The sequence below is a fragment of the Gavia stellata genome, chromosome 18 (genome assembly GCF_030936135.1).
Source record: "Gavia stellata isolate bGavSte3 chromosome 18, bGavSte3.hap2, whole genome shotgun sequence".
In the NCBI taxonomy this organism is placed as follows: domain Eukaryota; kingdom Metazoa; phylum Chordata; class Aves; order Gaviiformes; family Gaviidae; genus Gavia; species Gavia stellata.
Window position 1 is genome coordinate 3,274,343 of NC_082611.1, and position 22,533 is coordinate 3,296,875.

Consider the following 22,533-nt stretch of genomic DNA (forward strand, 5'->3'; position numbering starts at 1 on the left):
TCCGGAGACCACAAAATGCACCATTTCCCACCGATCCCAAATGCTTTTCCTCCTTGGAAAACACCTCGTGGCTCTGGCCCTTGCCCAGCAGCGGATGGAGCCGCTTCGGCCCGGCCGGCAGCAACATCTAGTGGCCATGTCCTCGGTGCCTGCTGCCGGGAGGAGGCCTCAGTCCCTTAAAAAGGGCTGACTGGGGTTGCTGTAGGCTAATATTAAAAAAAAATAAACCCAGAAAGTTCAAACTATGAGGTAGTATGAAGAACAAGCGGGGAGGGCGGCCGGCAGGCCTCAGCCCCGGCCCCTCAGGCCTGCTGGGGCAGCCATGGCGGTGGGGGGGCTGCCGGACCGGGCCGTGGTGAGGGGAGCAGCGCTGCCGGCGGCCCGGCCCGCACCGCGGAGGGGGACACGGCTGGCCCCGGGGGGGCTGCCCGCGTTTTGGGGCCATCCGCCCGCGTTTGGGAGGCGGGGAGCCCCCTCAGAGCGGCAGCTCCGCCGAGCGCCGTCCGCCCAGGAAGTGTGTCCCCGCCGCCGCGCCGTCCGTATCCATGGCAACGGCCGCAGCGCGGCCCCTAGCAACGGGGCAGGCCGCGCCCGGCGCCATGGCGGCCGCCGGCAGCCCCAGCGTCTTTCTGCTGGCGGTCAACGGGCAGATCGAGAGCGGGCAGGTGAGCGCACCGCGACGGGCGGTGGGGGGGGCCCCGCCGGCCCGCAGAGGGGTGGGGAACCCGGTCCCCCGCGACACAGCCCGGCCTGGGCCTCCGCAGCGCGGCCCCGGTAACGCGGCCTTGCTTTGGTCCTCGGTCCCACAAGGCGGCCCTGCCTCCGCCCGGATGCCAGTGGGGCGGGGTGGGCCTCAGCCCCGACCCAAGCAAGGCGGGCTGGCTCTTAGTCAGGGTGGTGCAGGCTGCCCTCAGCCCGCTGGCTTGGGCTGGCCCTCAGCCCCAGTAATCCCCCACCAACACAGCCTCTCTCTCCCACAGTTCCCCGGATTTGACGATCTCTACTGCAAGTTCTGCTTCGTCTACGGCCAAGACTGGGTTCCCACAGCGGTAAGGTCCCATTGTGCGCCCCTGAAACCCAGCCTGCCTGCCAGGAGCCCCGGCAGCATGTGCGTAACGGGCTTAGTGCAGGCCCCTGGCTCATGCCACCTTCTCCCCGCAGGGCCTGGAGGAGGGCATCTCCCAGATCACCTCCAAGAGCGACGTCGCGCCCACCACGCTCGTCTGGAACTTCCCCATCGACATTACCTTCAAGAGCACCAACCCATCAGGCTGTGAGTGCTGGGGGTGGCGGGATCCAGCTCGCAGACCAGGTGCCCCTCTCACACACGCTTCATTTGCAGGGCCACAGATCGTAGTGAGCGTCTATGGACCTGACTTTTTTGGAAACGATGTGGTCAGAGGTTATGGAGCTGTTCATGTTCCTTTCACACCCGGAAGGTGAGGTGACAACCTGTCTTTCAGGACTGAAACAGAGAATTTTTTTTTTTTCCAGTTACTATGTTGTTTCAGAAACAAAAATGTTCCCCTATCTCCTTATCATGTCTTGCCTGTTTGGTACAAAGAGCATGGATTTTCTAGCAGTAGCCTCTGGTTATCAAATAATTTTTGGTAATCCTATAGACAACTATAGAGTCAAAACTGGCATGTAGAAAGCCCAAGTATGAAGCACAGCACATTACCTCTTCCCCCATTGTTCTCAGCACATGCTAAGCTTTCATTCCCACCCCTGGAAATGGAGGAAGATACACTCTTCCTATGCAAACAAACCGTTCCTTTGTGGAAGGGACAGTATTATACTTTGAGATGTTTGGTGGTCTGATGTGTCTGAAATTCTGGTACCTTTATAAATATAAGAAGTCTTGTCAATGCTGTTTGGTTCATTTCTTAAGTTCTGCATGTCTCATGTTTGTTTTAGGCATACAAGGACCATCGCTATGTTTGTTCCAGAGTCCACATCTAGGCTGCAGAAGTTTACAAGGTAATAATTAAAGACTTTTTTTTTTTTTTTAAAGTCCATCTTGCTCTTAGTCACAAAGGTATATCCAGCTACTCACTGGTACATATATGTGAATACTTTCTGTCATAACCAGATAGTTTTGAGTTTTGTAGGTAAAATCACATTTTTAGGTGTCTGGGTCTTTTGAAGAGCTTTCTTAAAACGTGTTAACCACCTGCTTGCAGTAGTGCTAACTCATCTTTTTTTCATCCTCACATTTGAACACTGTTGGTTTGAAAAAGAACAAATTTCAGCAGAGCAGACTGATACATGAGTTCTTGAGTGGCAGCTCCACGTTCCACAGGTTGATTCGTGTCAGTGATGTGACTTGCAGAAGCGCTACTTAGACTAAATTTACTGAGCATTTTAGTTGTCACTGGACTCTGAGGAGGTGTGCTGCAGTCCATCCCTAAATCACGCTGGAGCTAGGGGCTTTTCTTGCAGGATAGCCACGTTAAGAGCAACCTGGAAAGCAAAGGCAGAACATGGAAAAACAATTCCCAGGTCTACCTTTTCTTCCATCGGGAATGCATTTGCTGTAACCTTTGTCTTGCTTGCACACACGCATCCCTTCCAAAGTAGCAGTCTGAGGGTATTAAGGCTTTTTCCTTCCGTTGTTTAAGTACAGTCTGAATGACCTGTGAGCTGATTGTTGACCAATGGAGCCCTACCCTTGCGCAGAGCCAGCCTTGTGGTACTTGAGCACTTTGGGTCAGAGTCAGCATGGGAACCTCTGTGCCCGACAGTCAGGATTCAACTGATTGACTTTTCTTCTCTTTATGATACCCTTTTTGTAGAATCTACGCTCTGATTTGTGTACTTTTGTATTATGTGCACTTCTGATGTATTCAAAATATCCAAGCCTCTCTGTTACTCTGGGTAATCCAGAGTTGAATCAGTTTCAAAAACATCTTTGCCATGGAAAGATTGTGTCTAGCTCAGAAATAACTTGGATTTAACATAATGGGTATGAAATTGGTTTCATTTTTTTCCTTAGAGGGACAAAACTTATCTTTGATCAAAGTAGATCAGTAATAAAGTGAATCAGTCTTCAAAACTCTCTCCTGCAAACAAAAGCTGGGAATCTCATTAACCCCCCCCTGTGTTTTAACATGCATATAATGAACTGTATCAAATCTAAACACTAGTGAATGTATCCAGTTACTTATTTTTTGTTTTATTCTCCGAGTTGGTTCACAGGGAGACGTCCGGAATTTACTGACCCCAGAGTGGTGGCACAGGGAGAAGGAAGAGAAGGTAAGTCCCTGGGAGCTCCTGACTGCAACCCTTGCACGACAGCAGGCCACAGCTTGGCCATCCATCTTCCGTTGATAAAAAGGACTAGTTGTTCCTGCTGAGAACAGTCCTACCTGGATATGTGAGGAGTTCAACAGCTATTCAAAAACCTCTCTTCACCAGTTTTATTCACGTCTTCTTTCTTCCAGTAACGAGGGTGCGATCTCAAGGCTTTGTGACCATTTCCTTCAACGTAGTGACCAAAGATATGAAGAAGTTGGGCTATGACGTGAGCCCGAGGGACATGCAGAACACTTCTCCAGTGCCTGTTACAGAAGGGATCCATAAGTATTGAACTCTGGCGTGAGATGTTCAAAGGCTCACAGAGAAGTTAAGCGCTTTGGGGCTTTTTGTGGCAAAGGGAAATGAGTATCTGACTAAACTGAGAAAATTTCACTTGAGACTGTTATTCCAAAAGAAACACAAGCCCATGAGGCTTTGGAATAATTACCTAAGTATAATCCTCTCAGTAAGCATACAGGTTGAAGTATTATGTAAATCAATGTCATCAGATAATATTTAGCATTTTTATGAGTAATATCAGACTATGTCAAAATAAGACCTGTAACAAAATATTTTTTATGGCAGCCTTTTGTACACTCTTTATATACTTAAAAATAGGAAAGTTTATAATTGTAGCAGTTTTCCTGAGTTTAAAACATCACTGCAAACCCAGTTCTCATGTTTTTTGTGGTAGAAATGGGAAATTGAAATTATTGCACCTTCCAAAAAGGAAAGAATATGGAAACGTTCCAGTGAAATGCACACGCACTTCTCTGTGCCATGCGCTTCCCTCTGCAAAAGCAAGAGCAGTTTTCTTTATAATTCCACGTAGTCCTTTAGAGTTTGCGCAACTAACTAAAATAGCCCATGCACCATAGAAACAAACCTTTCCACATTTTTTAGTGAAGCAACCTGGGCTTTTGCGTTTAGAACAAGATGATCACTCTTCCATTTCCAGATTTTATTTCTGCAGCAAGCTTCAAGAAGAAAAAAAACCAAAAGGACAGCAGTTTGTTTTAGAGGATTTAGAGAGACCATGGTGTCAGACGTAGCCTTGCTGCACGGTTTTAACTTCTGGTAAAACAAATTGCATTTTACATGCGGATATTGACTTAAAAATAAATCTTAGAGAAGGGTCTGCAAAGAAAGTAGAGTCTCAGTAAGCCAGCTGTGTGTGCATTCATAAGCAGCGTTCAGCTCCAAATCAGGTAGCGGAGGCAGTGTGCTGCACAGGGGAGCAGGGAGGAGCAGAAAGGACCTTCTCCTCCCTTCAGTAGGTCCCTGCAGCCGGTACGTTACGCAGATAACGTACAACAGCTTTCCTTAGCTGGTTTTAGTCTCAAAAGAAAGGCAGTAAAAAAGCAACGTAGTGATGTTCAAGTCCGCTGTGCTCAGGTTTTCGGTCCTTCTCTGAGGTTATGCAACGCGAAAGAAATGGTGTTGGTTGTTATTGGTGTGTGACAGGAGCTCCAAAGCTGATGAGCTGCTCTCAGGCATCTGCAGCGCGCGGGCACAGAGCTGGCCTCGACCTGAAGAGCTTCTCCTCTGATGTCATACCACGGCCTTTCAGTGCATCCCCCTCTAAGCTAATGTTAGTGCTCTTTTAGGCTGAATAAACCCAGTTATCCAAATATATTGGTTTGTCTTTCTTCTGTTAGGGTTTTTATTTGTTTGTGCCAGAATGGATGTTTCTAAGTCCTGAATCACCCAAGATCTGCTCTTCTTACAGGTATAAAAGAGAAAGAAGTGTATGCTACAATGAAATGACTAATTGCTTAGTCATTTTCATATTTAAATTTGGACATGTAATCTCTTGCGTTTGACTGCAAATACCACGAGATGACTGTGAGAATGACTTAACATGATACCACCCTATAAGCGAACTACCAAGACCTTGAAACTGTAGAAATACAAGTAATAACACACAGTGTTGAACCGCAGAGCCTCCAGGACACGTATCAAATCAAGCATCCAGTTAGAGATAGTTATTGTTATTATTTCACGCTGAGCAGCGTGATTGAATAAATATAATTTCTGAAAAGATAACGTGATCACTGTAATTTTGCTGTGAGCATTAGCATCTTTTATACTATTTATAAATACTTTTCCAAACGTGGTTACAGATGATTTTTCATGTCTTACTTTTTTCCTACCTTGTTTTTGTTGATTTTACACTTCCAGTAAGCTCCTCCACCAGTTGTTTTGGCAACTGTTGTCATCTCTGAACTGAGTCATGTTGGAATCCACATTAATAAGTATTTCCTGTTGGCTCAAAGGGGATGGAAGGAATTTCGTTTCCTTTTCAAAAGTATTTGGGAAGCAGTCGGCTACAGTAGCAGGATAAATATCTGTGTTTTAAATACCTGAAAGGCAAACATTAAACCTACAACCACTTAAATATCTTTTTTTCCCTTGAGCACAGTTACCTGCCCCCATTCCAATTAGAGCAAAACTGCACAGCAGAGTTTCTAGTCATGAGAAACCTGTTAAACCCAGATTAAACCCAAACTTCGTGCCCGCAGGGGCGCAGTGAATTTATTCGCACACAGCTTTGCAGTGTGGTGCTACGACCGATCCCCTGAATTGCTCCTGTTTCAAACGAGTAAGTTGGATGCTTACCGCACTGAGACCGATCAAAACAGACACGTGCGTTCACACGGCTTCACAATTCACAGCCGAGCTGCAGGGACCCTTAGAAGAAGGGGTAAAAGAAAGCAGTGAAAAGCCAGGGTTTAGAAAAAAAAATAAAAACCCCAAACTCCATAAAACTATTTAAGACACGTGACTCTATAAGCAGATCCCACACTGCTACCTGCATTATTAGGGCTTTTTGCCTATCGTCTCTGCGTTTGGTTGGTTTTCTGAGGTTATTTTAACTCCTCAGTGCCTCGAGCATGTTTGTTAAAAACCTGACACACCTTCTTGAAGGCCATATTTCTTCAGCTTGTGAGCGCTTCACTGCCGGAGCTTTTCAGTCTGACACACTTTGCTCCTTACACAAGGACACGTGTGGGGGTGATGTTTTCAGTAAGCATTTCCCAACTTCAACACCGTTCTCTTTGTTCCGAGAGGCACCTGTTGATACCTCTCATAAACATGCTCTTCTCCCAGAGACAGGCTTGCTGCTGCCTTTATTAATTTTCTGGAAAACTGTCACTGGTTGAAGTCTTTGGTACTCAGGCGTGGCAGAGCGTTTGCAGCTGTTTCACCCTGGAGAGAATCTCTGCTGTCATGACAGAGGAGTAAAGATAGACACAACACTGTGCTGCCGAGAGCAGGTGACATTAATAAGGATGGGATTTATGACCCGTGAGCGTTCTTTGGAGTTAGTGTAAAAGGTTAAAAGAACCCATGCTTTAAGAACAGCCAAAACCCAGAAAAACCCAGCCTTGCTATAGCAGAGGCTCAAAGTAATTTCCTTTCGCCCACTCTCCAGGCAGCTGTAACCACCCTGCTCGTTCACCCGTTAATCATTCCCCCTTTCATTCAAAACTGGACTGAAGTTCCCAACCCCTTGGAGCACAGACGGCAGTGCGAGGCAGTCGGCTGGCGCTGCAGCTCCTGTTCTGCTATGCTTAAGTCTCTCCCAGACAGTGAAATTGGCCATTAACCTCCTAATTCAAGATGGGCAAGGAAAAAAAAAAAAAAAATCTTTATTCAGAACATGTCCTGACAGAGGGTGAGGCTTCAAGCCCATCAAAACAGAGCGAGACCATCAGAGGTGAAGGCAGCCTGTGAGGTAGCTGAGGACTTCGCAGAAGCCCTCCTCTGCTCACACCGTCTGGAAGAGCTTTGGAGCTGCCCAGCAGGACCGCGCTCGCTTCAGGGAGAGTTTTCTTGTCATCACCGTGGAAGCCACCCTGGGAAGGAGACAGCCAAGGACACGGACTGAACAGCAGCTTGGGAATCAAACCCTCTGGAAGAAGGAAAATCATTTGGACAGCCTTTAGGAACTGGTATTTGCAGCCCTTTCTACCAAAACTAGAAACAGCAGCATCAGCTCCTGCCCTCTCGTGGCAGTTTTCAACCTTTCGGAAGATGTTAGAGGTTGCTAATAACAATTAGCTAACATGGATCGCACGAAGGACACCCCAAGTTTTTCCTACACGGAAAATTTCTCAGTGCAAAGGTGCCGGCTGCCCTGCCGCTTGCCCTGAGGGCACGGGGCAAACACCTCCCAGCGCCATGAGCCACCCGAGCTGCCTCGCAGGGAGTGGGACCAAGCCAGAAATCTGCGTAGCACTGAACGCTCGAGAAACCGCCTTTGTCCCGAGGCCAGCAAGGCTATTTTACAACAGCAGTATTGCAGCAGCTAGAAGTTATCATCATCTGAAAACGAGAGTCTCAAAGATGGATTAAAGCTGACAGCAACCGCTCCCCAGCAGCAGTGTCGGTTTAGGAGCAGGAGCCTCCTGTGAAATACTCCAAAGGGGGAAAAAAAAACAAAACAAAACCCAACCACAAAATAAAACACAAAACCACAGAAGCACAAAAGAACCAGATTTGAAGAAAATTGGAGTTTCAGGTTCAAATCTACCCGGGCTTGTCACCAGCAGCGTTTCAGCCCATCCGAAAGCAGCCCCAGGATGACCCGTTTGTGCCAAGGTCACCGGGGCATCGTGCCACGACCCGCTGCCCGGGGAGACGGGGGGCTTAACACCCCAGATCCACAGTCCCGGACACGGGTCTGTGGGGTGACAGGAGGATGGGACAGCTGGGGCAGGAGATGGGGCTTACACAGAATGAACAGCATCAGTGGTGACAGAGGCGGATTCGCACCCACAGCTGCAGCGTGGAGCCCATGCCCGCCAGCAGCCAACGTCTGGGGGACATCAGGCCCCACCAGCTCCCCAACATCTGGGGGACATCAGGCCCCACCAGCACCCAAAAGCACCAGCAAGAACCACCTACCTCCGGCCCTTTTCCCTTTAAGTCTAGCAGTGCCAGTGGACGGCACCGAGCAGCGGCTGGACAAGCGGGTGGCCGTGGCAGAGCCCACGCAGGATGTCCCCAGGGCACCCCTCGAACACGCTGAAGGAACCGAGCCCCCACGGGAGCACCATGACTCCCCCTTCCTGCACCCACCACCCAGCCCAGCTGGAGACCCAAGGGCCAGGCGCACAAGCCTGAGCCAGCAGCATGTCTGGAGCGGCCACCGACAGCGATTTTGAACGTCTTCCAGGCCATGCAAACCCCAAGCAGGAACACGGCAAAGAGCCGAGCAAAGGCCTCCCGGCCCACACCCCCCAAGGGATGCTCAGCACTTGTTCCCTTTCCTCCTCTCACCATTCATCCACGGGGTGCGTGCTGCAGAGGGGATCCCCCAGGCTTTTCCCACCAGCTGGGGAGTCCCCTGGGAAGCAAACACAGGTGAGCACAAACCCCAAGAGCTGAGGCACTCGTGGGCATTTGCAAACCCAGAAACAACCTCCACCTTTGGAGCACGGGAAGAGAAAAAAGCCCAACACAAAAGCGCAGCTCCCACCAGCCTGCAGAGAGCAGCCAGCACCCTCCACTGCAGCGTAACAGAGGCTGCGGAGCACAAGGACAGCGGGTTACGAGGGCTAGGCTCGAGACAGCGGATTTCCAGTGCCTGGCCATCTTCAGGGCACAAATCCTGTTAGAAACCATCCTTTGGCCACCGAAACCGGGCCTGAGCCCCCAGGAGGGAGGCTGCAGAGAGGTGAGGGTGCAACGCAACCCGCTTTCACAGCGGGGTGCAAGTGATTCAGTCTCTTGTCCTAAGGAGGGAAGATAAGCAGAAGCATCTAACTGCTGTAGGCTTCTATTTTTATACCTCTATTCAGGCCAAGATATTTAAGTACCCAAATTCACCTCGGAGAATGTCACTACATTTAATGCCAGACTTGCTAATGAAGGCATTAAAAAAGCAAAAAAGAAAAAAAACCAACCCACCCCACCGCCGTCACCCAACACAACCCCAGCCAGCCCACGGTCTCCTAGGTCCTATGTGCTGTTACACCAAGGCAGAACTGGCTCCCTTCAGCTTGGTTAAACCACCGAATTTCATTCCCCGGCCAAAAAGCCCTTCAAGAACAACCTGGACCCCATTGCCTGATGTTCACAGGTTCCATTTTCCCAGCCCGGTGGGGCACAAGGAAGGTGTCTAATGATTTTCCGTCTTAGAAATTACCAGAGGTGGTTCAGCCACAGCACTACGGGGAATCCCAGGTGGGTTAGCAATAGCATGGCCGGTGGGACAAGTCCACGCTGAGTCAGCATCCTGCGGAGGCCGTTCAGCCCTCGCCTCCATCCGCTCCAGCAGCTGGGCATGAAGCTCCCCTCCAGCCCGTGCCCAATTCAGCTGCGCAGCACGATCCCACAGGCCGTCGGGGAGGCCGGGAGAGTAAGCGGTTCCACAAAGGGGTTATTAGGCAGCTGTATGGGTGACTACGAAACACGACGTCTCTGCTCCAGCAAGGTCTCTGCTGGCAGCAACAGGACCTGGGCTGGATGGAGCTCTGATCTGGTCTACAGCAGCTCCAGCGTGCAGTGTTTAAACAGGGCTTAAAACCACAATACCTCACCTGCTCGTGAGGATCTCCCAGAGCATATTTAAGCAATCATATCGCAAAGCTGGCAGCACCGATGTCCCGGTGAGATTTCATGTCAGGCAGCAGCAGGCAGGGAGCCGAGAAGACAAACTCCACCTTTACTACTGCTTTATTCCGGCTATTTGAAATGTCATCGATTTTCTTTCACCTGAGAATGGGAACACAGTTGCTCAACCAGCAGCGCAAGTGTTGAGAACAGATCAGATAACGTGTCCAGGCTGCTTTTATAAGTGTTTGCTGAACAGCCACAGATGATTTTTTAATACCTGCTCCCTCCACCCACAGCATTTCATCCGCATCTAGCAGCACACGCCGCCTTCGTCCCTCCGCACATGGACGCGTTACGAGTAGCTGTCCTCCGCACGCAGCGGCTGTCTGGTGGCCAGGAAGACGTTCAGGTGCTTTAAAAATATTTTGCACTTCAACAGCGTTTCCGACCAGAGTTTCAATGCACATCACAGCTAACGATTCTGCTGGCCACCAGTTCATTTATGAACAAACTTTGCACCACCTCCCTGCCCCATCCCACTTAAACAGCCACTGGGGAAAGAATGGATTTTCCCCCCTAATCTCTTCAACGATATTTACCAAATATCCGAAGGTCCCACTACTCAATCCAGGTTCAGTACAGCTCCGGGCTCCCCCCAGTGAAGCCGGAGGATGCGCTATCTCCCCCCGAGGCATCTCCCGGCTCCCCGTTCATAATTTACTACTTCAGCCTCTGCAAACCGCTGGGTTGTGTTGCGCTGGTAGGATGCCAATCCCCTATTGATCACCAGACTGCTGCCAGTTAACCACTCTAATGGGTAATTGGCAGGGATGTCTGAAGCACCAAAGGGAATTTCCACTCATTGAAAGCCCAAGTCTTCAACAATGACAGGGTACAATTGATTGACGGCAAAACACGGAGAGACAGGATCGCTACCACCGTGTACAACACCGGCTCTTCGCTATTTATAATCCTGAGCTCCTAAACAAACTTCTGTCTTTATGAAATCAGCGTTCACTTGTGTCCCAGCTCACAAGACAGGGAGGAGATTACCTGGAAGGCGGACGACAGCTAACTTTAAAAAAGGCGGAAGTTTTTAACATGAGGGACTGTATAAATCATGTTGGTTCTCCGAAGCGTAGATTGCAGGCGCTTGCAGAAGTCTTGCCAAACCTGTAGCGTGAGCTGGCCCAAACCATTTTCTCACAGTTCGATGAAAACGAGCGGAAAAGCGGAGTTGCACCACTCGGCCCAGCACAAACAAGAGGCAACAGCAATGTACGTATTCAGCAAAAATACTTTGGCAACAGGGGTGCGGATGAGGGCAAACCTCTAGATAATACTTTATCCAGATAGCCCTTTTCCTCCGCAAAAGCAGGCAAATACCACCTCACTTCACAGAAGAGGAAGAGGAAACCCGGGAGAGGGGGAGAGCAGCCTGGCCAAGGTCAGAGGAAGGCTCAGCCGCAGCCAGATCTCTCTCACAACAGGCTTTATCAGCTCAGACTCCCTCCAGCACCCCCTCCGCTTGCAGCGGCCTGCAGTATTCAGCTCCTTTTGCAGAGTATTAGAGTCATCACAAAAGTTTCCACTTCGAGCCCTTCCTAAATCTTTCCTGTAGCGAGCAGCTTTATTTTAAAATATGCAATTTCAAGAGGCCCGAGTAAAACAGCGAAGAAGTACTGATCACACAGAAAAAGAGACCAGCCGGAGGAGCAATGAACACACCCGCACAGAAGAGCCCTCCTGCACAGGAGCAGAAAGCATCCTGCTGTAAAAGTGAGAGGTACAAAAAGCAGCAGGTATCGGGGCTACCACCCCCCGCAAAGGAGGTTTTTCTCTTTTCCTTACCGGCCCGAACACGGAAGCAAAATGAATCGAAGACCTGACCGGGGGCAGCCTCGTTCTCCAGGGAAACCAGAGCGGTACTGGGGCGGTGGGTTTGCACAACACCCCCAGCCAGCTCTGCACCACAGATCTGAAACCAAAACAGATGCTTTTTCCCCGTGGCCGCCTTTCTGATAGTCAGGTCTCCAGCACCACTGCAGTTTCAGCATTAAGAAATTACATATTTGATTAGTGATCAGTCTGATTGGCAGCAAACCGTAACTACAGGAAACCTGGAGGGGCTCTGGAAAGGTAGCTCTTGAAATAGCCTGCTAATCAAGTACCCTTCCATTTAAACCATCCAGAATTAGAAGCTGAAATCAGTTCCCAGCTGGAGGCAGGCTCGCTGCTACCCCATCTACAAGGCCACTTGATCGATGGGACAGAGCCAAGGCTACGGGAAGGGCAAGACTGAACCACTGCAAAAACGGGAAGCGAGGACTCCCAAAGTCAGTTTTGTCCCAGTTCCCCAACCCTTATTCCATGGGCGATGGCTTTAAAAGTCACCCCTTCCCCAGACTTCCGTCTTGACATAAACGCGGAAGCCTCCACCAAGACAGTACTTGATCACCCCTCCAAAAGTGCTGTTTAAATAATAATGTGGTTTAAAGAAGCAATTCAGTCACCTGCAACACAACAAGTCTTCATTTTTATTGAGTTAGTAAGGTCTCAACTGATTCCGATTTAAGTGATCTATAAGAAACCCTCCCTTCTCATAGCAAGAGCAGGCCTGCCCCAGGAAAGTGATGAACGCATCGAAGAAATCACATCGACAATGTACAAGAAGCATTACTCTCAATAACGGTTAGATTTCTCCTGGCACCTAGGACTTTTAGCACAAACCTTAAACCATCTCAACCAATCCATCGACTTTCTTGAAAACTAAATCAAGCATGGCAGCAACAGGTTTTGTTGAATGGGATTATAAACGCTACGCAGAGTCTTGAAAAAGCAACACGGCTGGAATATAAGCAATACAGTTTTAATTCTGACCAGTCACCTACAAATCCCTTGTCTTTCCACTGTTCTGATGGCATTATTAAATATCACATTTGTGACATCGCTTGGGAAAAATGACACAAAGATACAGACATTATGATACAATAGTACAAATGATAAATTATTTATACAGTAAATAATGTCAATAGTCAGCACAAATTCATAAAAAGCAGCTGGCTCCCAGTATTATGAAAACAGTTTGGTAAATATTTAAATTGTAACACTTGTAAAGGAAGCAAGTCTTGTGAGATTCTGCTGTGAAAAATAAACCATATATTTCTCCACAATTTGTGCAATATTAATACATACAGTACACGTTAGAAACTGTAACAGCAAAAGGGAAGATGGATAACAACAGTTGTCTTAGCTATGGGACTTCAAAAGACTGTAAACACCACAACCCACCATGGTTTTCCTTCCCTGTCCCCTCAATGTAGTTTAGTTTCTATATAGTATAAAACTGAATAAATAACTGAGCTTATGTTGGGTTTAAAATTATGCCAAGATATTTTTTTTTTATTTTTTTTTTTACAAAATATTTAACACTTTCTCTTTGGTCAATTTGACCAGTAAGGCTATTTTGGGATACTAACATTTTAAAAATCAAAAGCACTTTTAATATCTGCAAATGAGAAAAGAAGAGGAAAATGCATTTGGAGAAATACGCCAGAGCAGATGTGATCGGATATGCACATGTCCTCCATGCAAAAAAAAAAAAAAAGTGGGGGGGTGAGGAGGGTGAAAGAATTATTCCGGAGAGCAGTTAAATTATCACGAAAGGAGATTTACCATTCTGGACACAACCGAAGCTTCAGCTGGCTAGGACAGAAACCACCCTTCAGCGTCACTGCTACAGCACCCCACGCCTGCAGCGCACTCGAGACAGGGGCCCGCCTCCAGCCCAGGAGCCAAACAGATTTACCAAACCAGCTCCTCATCCCCTTGAACCCGGCTCCTGCCACAACCCCCGTGTCGGGCCGGGAACCTCGGCACGGTCAGTCCTTAGCATGATGCTTTACAGCACCACAGTCTGGGCTGATGGCTCTTCAGAGTGCCTTGTCATGGTTTATTGTGCGATACGTGTCTACTTATATATATATATATATATATATATAAAAAATGTAAAAGTAATAGAGCTCTTACAGAAATGGCTTGGTAAAAGCAACAATTTGCCATTCAGCAGTTTCATTAAGCTAGGGCTCCCTACCAGACCAACAGCACATTTTCATCATCAATTCAAGGTGACAGATCATGACTCTGAACTGTAGATGACTTCATCATTTTCAATACTTACTATCAATCCCATCTTGCCTCCAAAAACAGTTACCTAGTGTTTAACGAGAGGATGCAGTTAGAGCTTTGTGGCTGAATAGACAATGCCCCATCTAACTGTTGCAAATGCATTCAGGTGACAGACGTAAGGGAAAAACATCAAGTGACCTCAATTCCACTGTTGATAAAATAAAATTGGAAGAATAATGACAGATAAAGCTTGCCACAGATCAACTGGAAAGCACTTTTTCCCCCCCCATCTGCAAGAATCACACCCTTCCTGGTCTACACTTTTCAATAACTTCAACAACAACAAAAAAGTAAAGTATTTTTCCTTACTCTGAAAGGCAACATGAATGGTTTTTTGTTTTGTTTTCTTAAAGACATACTGGGTGTGGACAGTAATTCTCTTTCCTCCTATATAAAAACAAGAGCAGATGAATATTCTGAATCCTACTTGCAAATTCAATAGTATTCAAGAGGACAGAACAATCTGCATAGAAACATCCACACATTTAGCATTCCGTATACTAATAGAGCTACACTGACCTACACAGCTAAAATCTGTGATTGTACCCTAGATTTGATAGTCTTTCAGCCTCCCCTACCCACCAGAAGATATAACCCAGTCCCTTCCACGTTAGCCAGCCCCTCTTCCCTGCGGCACACGACCCTAGACTGGCACGGTCCCACACAGCATCACGACACCAGAACACACAACTCTGGCAATTTCTTTCAGCTTCTTTGTTTTTTCTTTTTCCCCTGCTTCTAATTAGGGAAAGGCCACCAAGATGCATCAGTTCATTCACAGAGATGCCCTCAAGGCAGTAGCAAGCACTGGGACATCCCTTTCCACAGGCTCTGCGGACGTTCGCGTCGCTTGTGAAAGCAGAGCTCAGAAACGTTGCCGTCTTTGAGAAGGCCAGGTTTCCACCAGAAACACTGGCCGAAACCTGAGCGTGTTTTAGTGCCGATGAGTCCAGACATGCAAGTTAAAATGTATAGTTCAGCTTACAATTAATAGTTGTAAATGGAACCGGTTATTAATATGGAGTGCACCTTTCATTAAGAAAAATTAGTCAATAAAATTAATGAGTCATGTTTGTACATTAGAATTTTTAACATCTCAAGAAGCATTACAAGAAAAAACAGCCTCTCTTCCGATCTTCATAAAGGCTAAACGTCCGTCCATTTTGGTAATCGGAAAACGGGAACAAATCAAGGGAAAGGCGACTTTAGTGTTTTTTCTTTTTAATGTAGTCTTAAATCACGTTATGCTCAAATTCAATTCATCTAAAAATAATTAGTCACGAGAATTTGCTTTGATTTGCATTATGAATACTTCATTTAAAAGTAAATATTTTAGTGTTAATCTTCCCTTTTAAACTCTCTTTACAGAAACAAAGAGCTAAAACCATAAATAAGAGGGCATTAAAACCATAAAAATGACATTTGCCAATATCTTAATTTTTCAGCCAGACTTGATAAATCTATCAAAACCAGACAGTTAAATAAGAACCACATTATAAAAATTAGCAAAAAAAGGACTATTAGGTAACTCTGCAAACTCAAATATGAAACTGTACTAAACAAAATATGTGCAAAAGTATACAAGAGTAACTGCATATAGCAAGGTTAAGCCTGAATTAGTTTTAAAGCTTGCCCCGGTGAAATTGAATTCAAAGTTGTCCCACTGTATTTCTCTTTTCTTTCAACTCACATTGTAAGTCAAATAAAAACAAAATACACGATAACTTCCAAACGAAGCTGGTACTGGACAAGCACAGAGCAGGACACTCACTCAGCACGAGTGCAGCATGCCACTCACAGAGAGTTCCTCAGGAGTCCTTAGAGAGTAGTGTACAAATTCAACACTGCATACAACAGCACACGTTATACTCGACAACTTGAGAATGTTCTTGGGTGTTTTGTCTGTGGTTTGTTTTTTTTCTCCTTTTGAGACAAGCTTGCTTTCTCGGTCAAACCTCTGACACGAAAGCAGTGCGATTTTGCGTTGCAATGTTTAATGCATAAAAACCAGCCACCTGGGCCCTCCGAATCGTTCTCTTCTAAGAGTAAGGACTATGGGTGAACCAACAGTCTAGAACTGTGTATAGTTATGTGCAAAACATTCACTAGCACTCTGAATCTCAGGTCTATCATATGGGCATAGGAAGTGACAGATGCAGGTAAATAGTAATTTCAGGATCCAGCACATCATCTGACATCTACAAAATAGCCAACGGAGTTTAAAATGGCAGGTTCTCCCTAGAAAGTGTATTGAAATGATTAACAAAGTAACAAAATGGGCAGAATCTAACTTTGGTGAAAAGTCTGAACATTTCACATAATGCTCAACAAGCCAAAGTAAGGTACCATCTGTAGCAAAGACTAGATTTAGATTAACTGGTAAGTAGAGACAACTCTTCAAAGATCATAACTGTAAACTGCAAATCTACTTCCAAGTCTCTTACACACCGTTCAGTCCACACAGGCCACGTTCATTTCGCTGTAAAGACTTCAGCCTGGAAACACTATGAAAAGAAAGTTCCTTTAATTGGGTCTTTATAGGAGAAAAGGGTTAGTTGTATTTGTAGACTGGGATGCTGACGGTGGGATTCCTGTACTGTGAAGAGGTTGGGCCATTGATCCTGCAATGCTCACGTTCAGCCCCTGGCCCATCCTCGTTATAGACGCCACAGTGCCCATCGCTGGTATCGGTGCCATTCCCACAGGCACTGGGGCCATGGAAGACAGAGGTATTGGCTCCATGCTTATCGGTGGCACAGCACTGAAAGAAGGGCTGGTTCCCATCACAGGACTCGCTCGCATCTGATTTAGAGTGAGCGGCTGAGGCTGATTCACTTGGAAGGGGTTGATTGGAGTTGGTGCTGCAGCAGCGCCTAGGTTTTGAGAGAAGAAGGGAGAAGAGGGAAAGAGATCGCACCTCCATAAACACAAGGTTTTGGAGAATGTCTTCTCTGGCAAAGAACGCACCTCCTGTACATCCCCGCATGCTCCCAACATGAAAACACCCTGCGGAGAAACCTGCGCGGATGCCCTTCAGCAAACCGGGGCTGCACTAGTGCACAAGTAGTGTCTGTTTCCTTGAACCTATCAATGCCATAAAACATCCCTTTGCTGATCAACAGTTTCCACTTCTGATAGTAGTCACTGGAGAGACAGGTTCTAAATTTGGTTACCTGGAACATGCCTAAGCATGACATCCAGATCGCTAATTTTTTTTTTTAAAATGCTACTTAAAATTTGCATTACAGAAGAGAACTGCAGGCTCTCTGTACTCCTTTACTGCAATCTCACTACTGCAGATTTGTGCATTTGCTTCAAGATCTCATCCAGTTAACTCCATTTAGAAGCTGCACATGTTTCTGGCACCGAGTTTTGACAAGAATTCATAAAGTAAACAAGTTGTTTCCGAATTACAGCGGTGCTAGAAAAAGCAGAGAATAACTTTCCCAGCGTTTGAGGATCTTTGGACTGCTGCCAACACTACAAATTCCTTTTACCGTATATGTATAGCGTTATTTGGATGGCCCAGTGACCCCTTGTAAACTTTTTGTAGTAACCGGTAATGGCAGATACACAGACTTCCTCTTGCTAAACACTGCCAAGGCTGTTCAGAATTACTGGGTTTTTCCTACCCAAGTAGTTGAATAAATTGTCATTTTTTTTTCATTGGAAGAGTGAAGAAAATAAATACTGAAATAACATTTTAAAGTATTTCAACCACACTTGCGTCACACAGGCATTTCAGTGCATATGAATAGCTTTTAAAAAAATACATGTATCTTCCATGTGTTTAGTGTCACCATCTAAGCCTGCTATAAGCAGAAGCCCACTTCTAACAGGGGATGATTTACAGGAGAAATGCAACAGCCTATTTTTTTTTTTTTCAAATACACTAAGTGTGTGTTTTGCTCAAAACTGGTTTATCACGCTAGCCTAAAGACCGCCTAACCAGCAACCCACTAAGCTACACTGCAGAGTTTGCTATCTGGAACCTCAGGTTGCAGTCAGAGATGCTACTGTGCCTGCTGTAGCACAAGCATAAGGGCAATTCCTACCTGCTTCCACAAGAACCTACTACCTATTTCCTTCCTTGTGGCTTGATGGGCATGGTGCTGTGTGGTGTGGGTGGGTTGTTTTGGTGTGAGTTGTGGTGTATTTTGTGGTTTGTGGGTGGTTTTGGTATTTTTTTTTTTGTTTGTTTTGTTTTTTTTTTTATGGTTGGACTTGATGATCTTACAGGTCTTTTCCAACCTTAGTGATTCTGTGATTCCCAAGGGATTCTCTGGTGGCACACGTTCACATCTTACCTGTTCTCAAAAATCAATGAGCTTTAGCTCAGCCATTTTTAATAACCCAAAGCCTTCTTCTAACACAGATCATTTTGAGAGAGCAAGGGCAAAAGTGGAAAAGAAACTGCTTGAACAAAGCGCAGCCAGCAGATCAGCTGCAGACACAAGAGCAGAAGCTCTGCGCTTTCAGGGTCCAGCAGTAAAACCCTGAAGCCTCACCCTCCCCTCCTGCTCTCAGTCATGATCTGTTGGCTGAAATAATCAAGAAAAACAAGACCAAACCAGCTTACGTTAAATCAAATAGGACTAAGTTATGCAGAGTCTTCCTGTGGGAAGGGAAAGCTAAAAGAAAACTGAAGGAACGTGCAGAAACAGACCTGGTGCCAAGAATGGATTTAGTGAAGTAACAGGTTGCGGCGGCTTAGACACCAGTGAATCCAGGTTCACCAAAGCAGCATTGGGGCCCAAAAAAGACTCAGGGGTTTTCCGAGCTGCACTTTGTTTGCCTGATGCCATGCTTGAGTGCTGGGAATCAAAGAGATCAGGACTTGTGGTACCGCTATGCTGAGATGGCAAAGTGGAACCTGATTCAGCTGAAACAACACAAAGAGAAAAACAAAACTTATCTCGTTAATCTACATAGTCAAGCAAAGAAAACCCTGAAGTCTCTGACAACACAGATGTTTTAAAATCTAATGTTTGTATTAGTCAGATTTAAATGTTTCAGTACACGTTACACCCTTACAGCATGCAAGCAGATAAACGTTCTTTAGAAGAGTATGAAGAAGCTACAGTTAGAGTTGCAGTGCTCTACTGAAGGCGCTACCTGATTTGCCCTGATGAATATCCTCACAGCTATGCTGCAACAGGTGGGAATAAGAGTCACCAAGGAAAAGGTATTCAAAAGCCTTGGCTTCTGCCCTTGCACTACACCACTGCTGCACCCTTCCTAGCAAGATTCCGCCCAGTTTTCCTCTTTTGTGTTAAAGAGGCCTAGCCCAGCCTTGAATTAGTCACCGTTCTTTCAGGCAGAACCATCCTGAAAGTATATAGTATCAAAGCACTTATATGTTAAGGTCTGGCAGTTTTTATTTTAGTGACTAACGACCAAATAAAAAATAAATTAAAGCATTCACAGAAGTGTATTTTCTCATCTTCCTACTATTGTTACACACTAGAAGTTACACATTTGAGAAATTCAGTCAACATTGTTCTGTCTCTGAGCATGAGCCATACTCCAAACTTGTTCAATACTGTAAATTTAGAAGTCAAACAAATTTCTGGGTCAATGCAGCAGAAGGTTACAGAGTGAAATTCTATGGCTTACAATGCAAAAGACCCATTCCCCATAAGTTCATGCACAGGCCAAAATGTTACCAACAAGCCTTTACTGCTGCATTATCACCAGCTTTAATTTTTTCCTTTGTGAAAGTCAATTTTATTTACTTTTTGAAAATAAAATTTCAGAATAGAGACATTTGTTGCTGAGACTATCACCCAAACTGTCCACGTGCTAAGAATTTGATTCATACCTGGCTTTTTGGAAGTTCGAAGTGTGTCAAATTCAGAAAAATCATCTTTAACTGTACCATTCAAATTACTGAAGAGGTCAAAAGATGTACTTCCTGTTCAAAACAACAAGACAGCCCTGTCATTAACAGATCTTCGGTTGCATCACACACCTGATCCTACTGAAAGCAGTTTCTAACCCATTCATGTTACCAGGGCAGCAGTTCAGGTCAGCTTGAGTGCTCCTACTCTTACCCAGGACCAAGGATAACATCAGAGAACTGTCCTTTCTTACAGGATTAGCCAACTAATTCAGGGCAAGGCACTTTTAAATCACAATGTAAGGCACACTTTAGCCTGCTGGGGTTTTATTGAGTGTCTGCACTGGAGAGACATATAGGCAGGCATACATTGCTGCAGAAGAAGAGAACAGCAATGAATTTACAGCCTAAACTATAAAGCATGTTAATCAGCCCTCAAGGAAAACACACGTCTGAATACAGTTCCAAAGACAAATGTAGCATTGCTACAACTTAAGCAACGATTTGACTTATGCTTCTGAAGTTAAAAGGAGGAGGAATGCAATAGAAAAGGTTATCTATGCCATGTAGAGATGGTAAGGCCCAGTTAGCTAAAGCACCAGAACTTGCCCATAGTTCGCAGCAAATGAAAACATAACATTTTCAAAATGTGGACACACCCTTACCTCAAAATGGAGAAAGAAAAACCACACCTAAATGAACAGCAATCACACTACTGAAAAGCTCTAAAGTTTGCCTTTTTTTTGGTACTAGTTGAAATGTTTTTCTAATTTAGTTTTAACCCTTCAGCACATTTCCAGCAAATGAAGGTAGGGACTTAGCTCCATAAAGAGCGCAAAAAGACAAAAACCCAAGAGAACGAGTGAAGAATACGTATAACAACAATACTGCTTATCAAGGACAAAGACCCATCATAGTTAAAGAATCATTCTCCTAATGATCCAGTTATTGCCCTTTGCCCAGTGAAAAGCTGATTAGACAACTTTTCGCAGTGCTCTGAGATTCCTTTGTTTGTTATGTACTGCGATGAATGACTAGCAGAAAATGCATTTAGGATGCATTTTGCCACTGTGCCAACATGAAAATACCAGGTATTACGATTCATCAAGGTTGCATTAGTAACAGAGCAGGAAGAGACAATTACATCAGCACCTTCTGCATCTTGCTACACAAGGGCTTAGGGATAGCTTTCACACCCTCAGTCTGAAGTAACAAACCTCCATTTGCACCTCTAAAAGTCTCCTCAGAGCATGGAGCTGCTCAACCTGTCAATCTACCCCTGCACAGACATCCATCTGCATAGCTATTTATCACGATGAAAGGTAAAATTACAGCATCATTCATTTCCAGAAATGAAGTCCTTGTCTAATTAAAGATAAAACCCATGTAAAAACCCAACAGCAGCAGCAGTCCTAAGTGCTCAGCACGCATCCACACATACCAATAAAAGAACGTAGAAGGGACAGAGCACGAAGAAGCAACACTAATTCAGAGCTGTAAGTCAGAATAATTACAGTTGAAATTCTTTTCACTGCTAGCTGTTACAACTCCCATTTATTTTACAGACCAGTACTGCAAATTGTTCAGCACATTAACCAAGTAATGCAAGAAAATCACTCAGATTTCACCTTCATTCCTCAAAATAATATGGATATGGGATAAGACCGTTTCTCACCAGAAGTAGAGAGAGGTTTGTTTGCAGGTGCTGGTCCCCAAGGATCCACAGAAGACTTTGCTGCAGTAGAAGATGGCTGAGCAGGAGCCCAAGGGTCCACATTTTTGGACACAGACTGAGCTGCGGATCCTGCTGGTGCTGCCCAAGGGTCAACGGAAGCAGCTGGTTTGGCACCTGCAAAAAGAGGCAGGAGGAACACGTCAGTACAGTTCCACTTTGGAAAGCTCTCCTGGGAGATTAGTCTCTCTTATGAACCATTACTGCCAATTAATAATAAACATAAACAGGTGAAGCAGTTCCACATTAGGAATACTGATAAGTCTCAGCATCTGTGTCATACGTACTGAACAAGAAGCACAAGTAAATTCTGTGCAACACAGATGAATAAAACAAATCTCCCATTTGAAACTGAGTAAGAAAATTTGTAGTTCCAACAAGAAACTCATGGGAAAGAAGGTTTCTATAACACCTGTATGTAAAAGGTATGAAATACACAACATTAGACTTGGAGAAAGAAAAGAAATCTGTAAGACTCAAAGGGAACAGTTTTCAAACTCTTTTTACCATACTGTTGTTTTATAAAAATATAATCAGCTTCCCTAAGCTAATTGTACTTTTTTCATTCCCACTTGTAAGCACTCCTCCTGACACATATCTAAGCTGTCCACTGATATCCCTTCCTGTATTTATTTTTTAAACCTTATACCTGTATGTTCAGGATTCCCATTTTTATTGGAAGATGCTGACAACTCTTCATCCTACAAATTTAGATTAGCAAACTGCTTGTACATCAACAGGTTGTGCACAAGGGTAGGGCTTCCTAGTGTAAAATGACAAATTAAGGCAGTAGAGAGAGAAGGAAAGAGAAAGAAACTTGCCTCACTACACACAATTTCCTGCCAGTTGTTTCTTCTTCCTCCCCAACCGACTAATTTATTGCTTTTCAGACCTCTTCTTCCTTCTACCATTA

The 22,533-nt window shown here is 45.5% G+C and overlaps 2 protein-coding genes across 3 annotated transcripts in view; one reads left to right on the forward strand and one right to left on the reverse strand.

The window, feature by feature from the left end:
• Positions 1-545: 545 nt before the first annotated feature.
• On the forward strand, positions 546-4,930 carry B9D1 (B9 domain containing 1). The gene is made up of 7 exons (XM_059826582.1): positions 546-665; positions 981-1,049; positions 1,162-1,273; positions 1,343-1,439; positions 1,918-1,980; positions 3,188-3,255; positions 3,444-4,930. Exons 1-7 carry the CDS (start codon positions 546-548, stop codon positions 3,587-3,589), a joined length of 675 nt encoding a protein of 224 aa, XP_059682565.1. The 3' UTR covers positions 3,590-4,930.
• A 10,793-nt stretch (positions 4,931-15,723) lies between these two features.
• EPN2 (epsin 2) overlaps positions 15,724-22,533 on the reverse strand; it is a 43,943-nt gene continuing 37,133 nt past the window's right edge. Inside the window, exons 6-9 of one of the 2 annotated variants that reach the window (XM_059826249.1) lie at positions 21,564-21,737; positions 19,871-19,963; positions 18,716-18,931; positions 15,724-16,922 (exon numbers count right to left, since the gene is read on the reverse strand). In XM_059826249.1, coding sequence (XP_059682232.1) covers positions 16,585-16,922; positions 18,716-18,931; positions 19,871-19,963; positions 21,564-21,737 — 821 coding nt within the window. In that variant the 3' untranslated portion in view covers positions 15,724-16,584. The remainder of the gene's footprint in view (positions 16,923-18,715; positions 18,932-19,870; positions 19,964-21,563; positions 21,738-22,533) is intronic. The other variant, XM_059826250.1, reaches the window with a different exon arrangement.

Excerpts from the sequence above, each read along its gene's own strand:
- B9D1 (XM_059826582.1), top strand. The coding sequence starts at position 546 with ATGGCAACGGCCGCAGCGCGGCCCCTAGCAACGGGGCAGGCCGCGCCC. Across the intron at positions 1,050-1,161 it reads AAGACTGGGTTCCCACAGCG|GGCCTGGAGGAGGGCATCTC; the intron begins GTAAGGTCCCAT and ends TTCTCCCCGCAG. Across the intron at positions 3,256-3,443 it reads ACAGGGAGAAGGAAGAGAAG|TAACGAGGGTGCGATCTCAA; the intron begins GTAAGTCCCTGG and ends TCTTTCTTCCAG.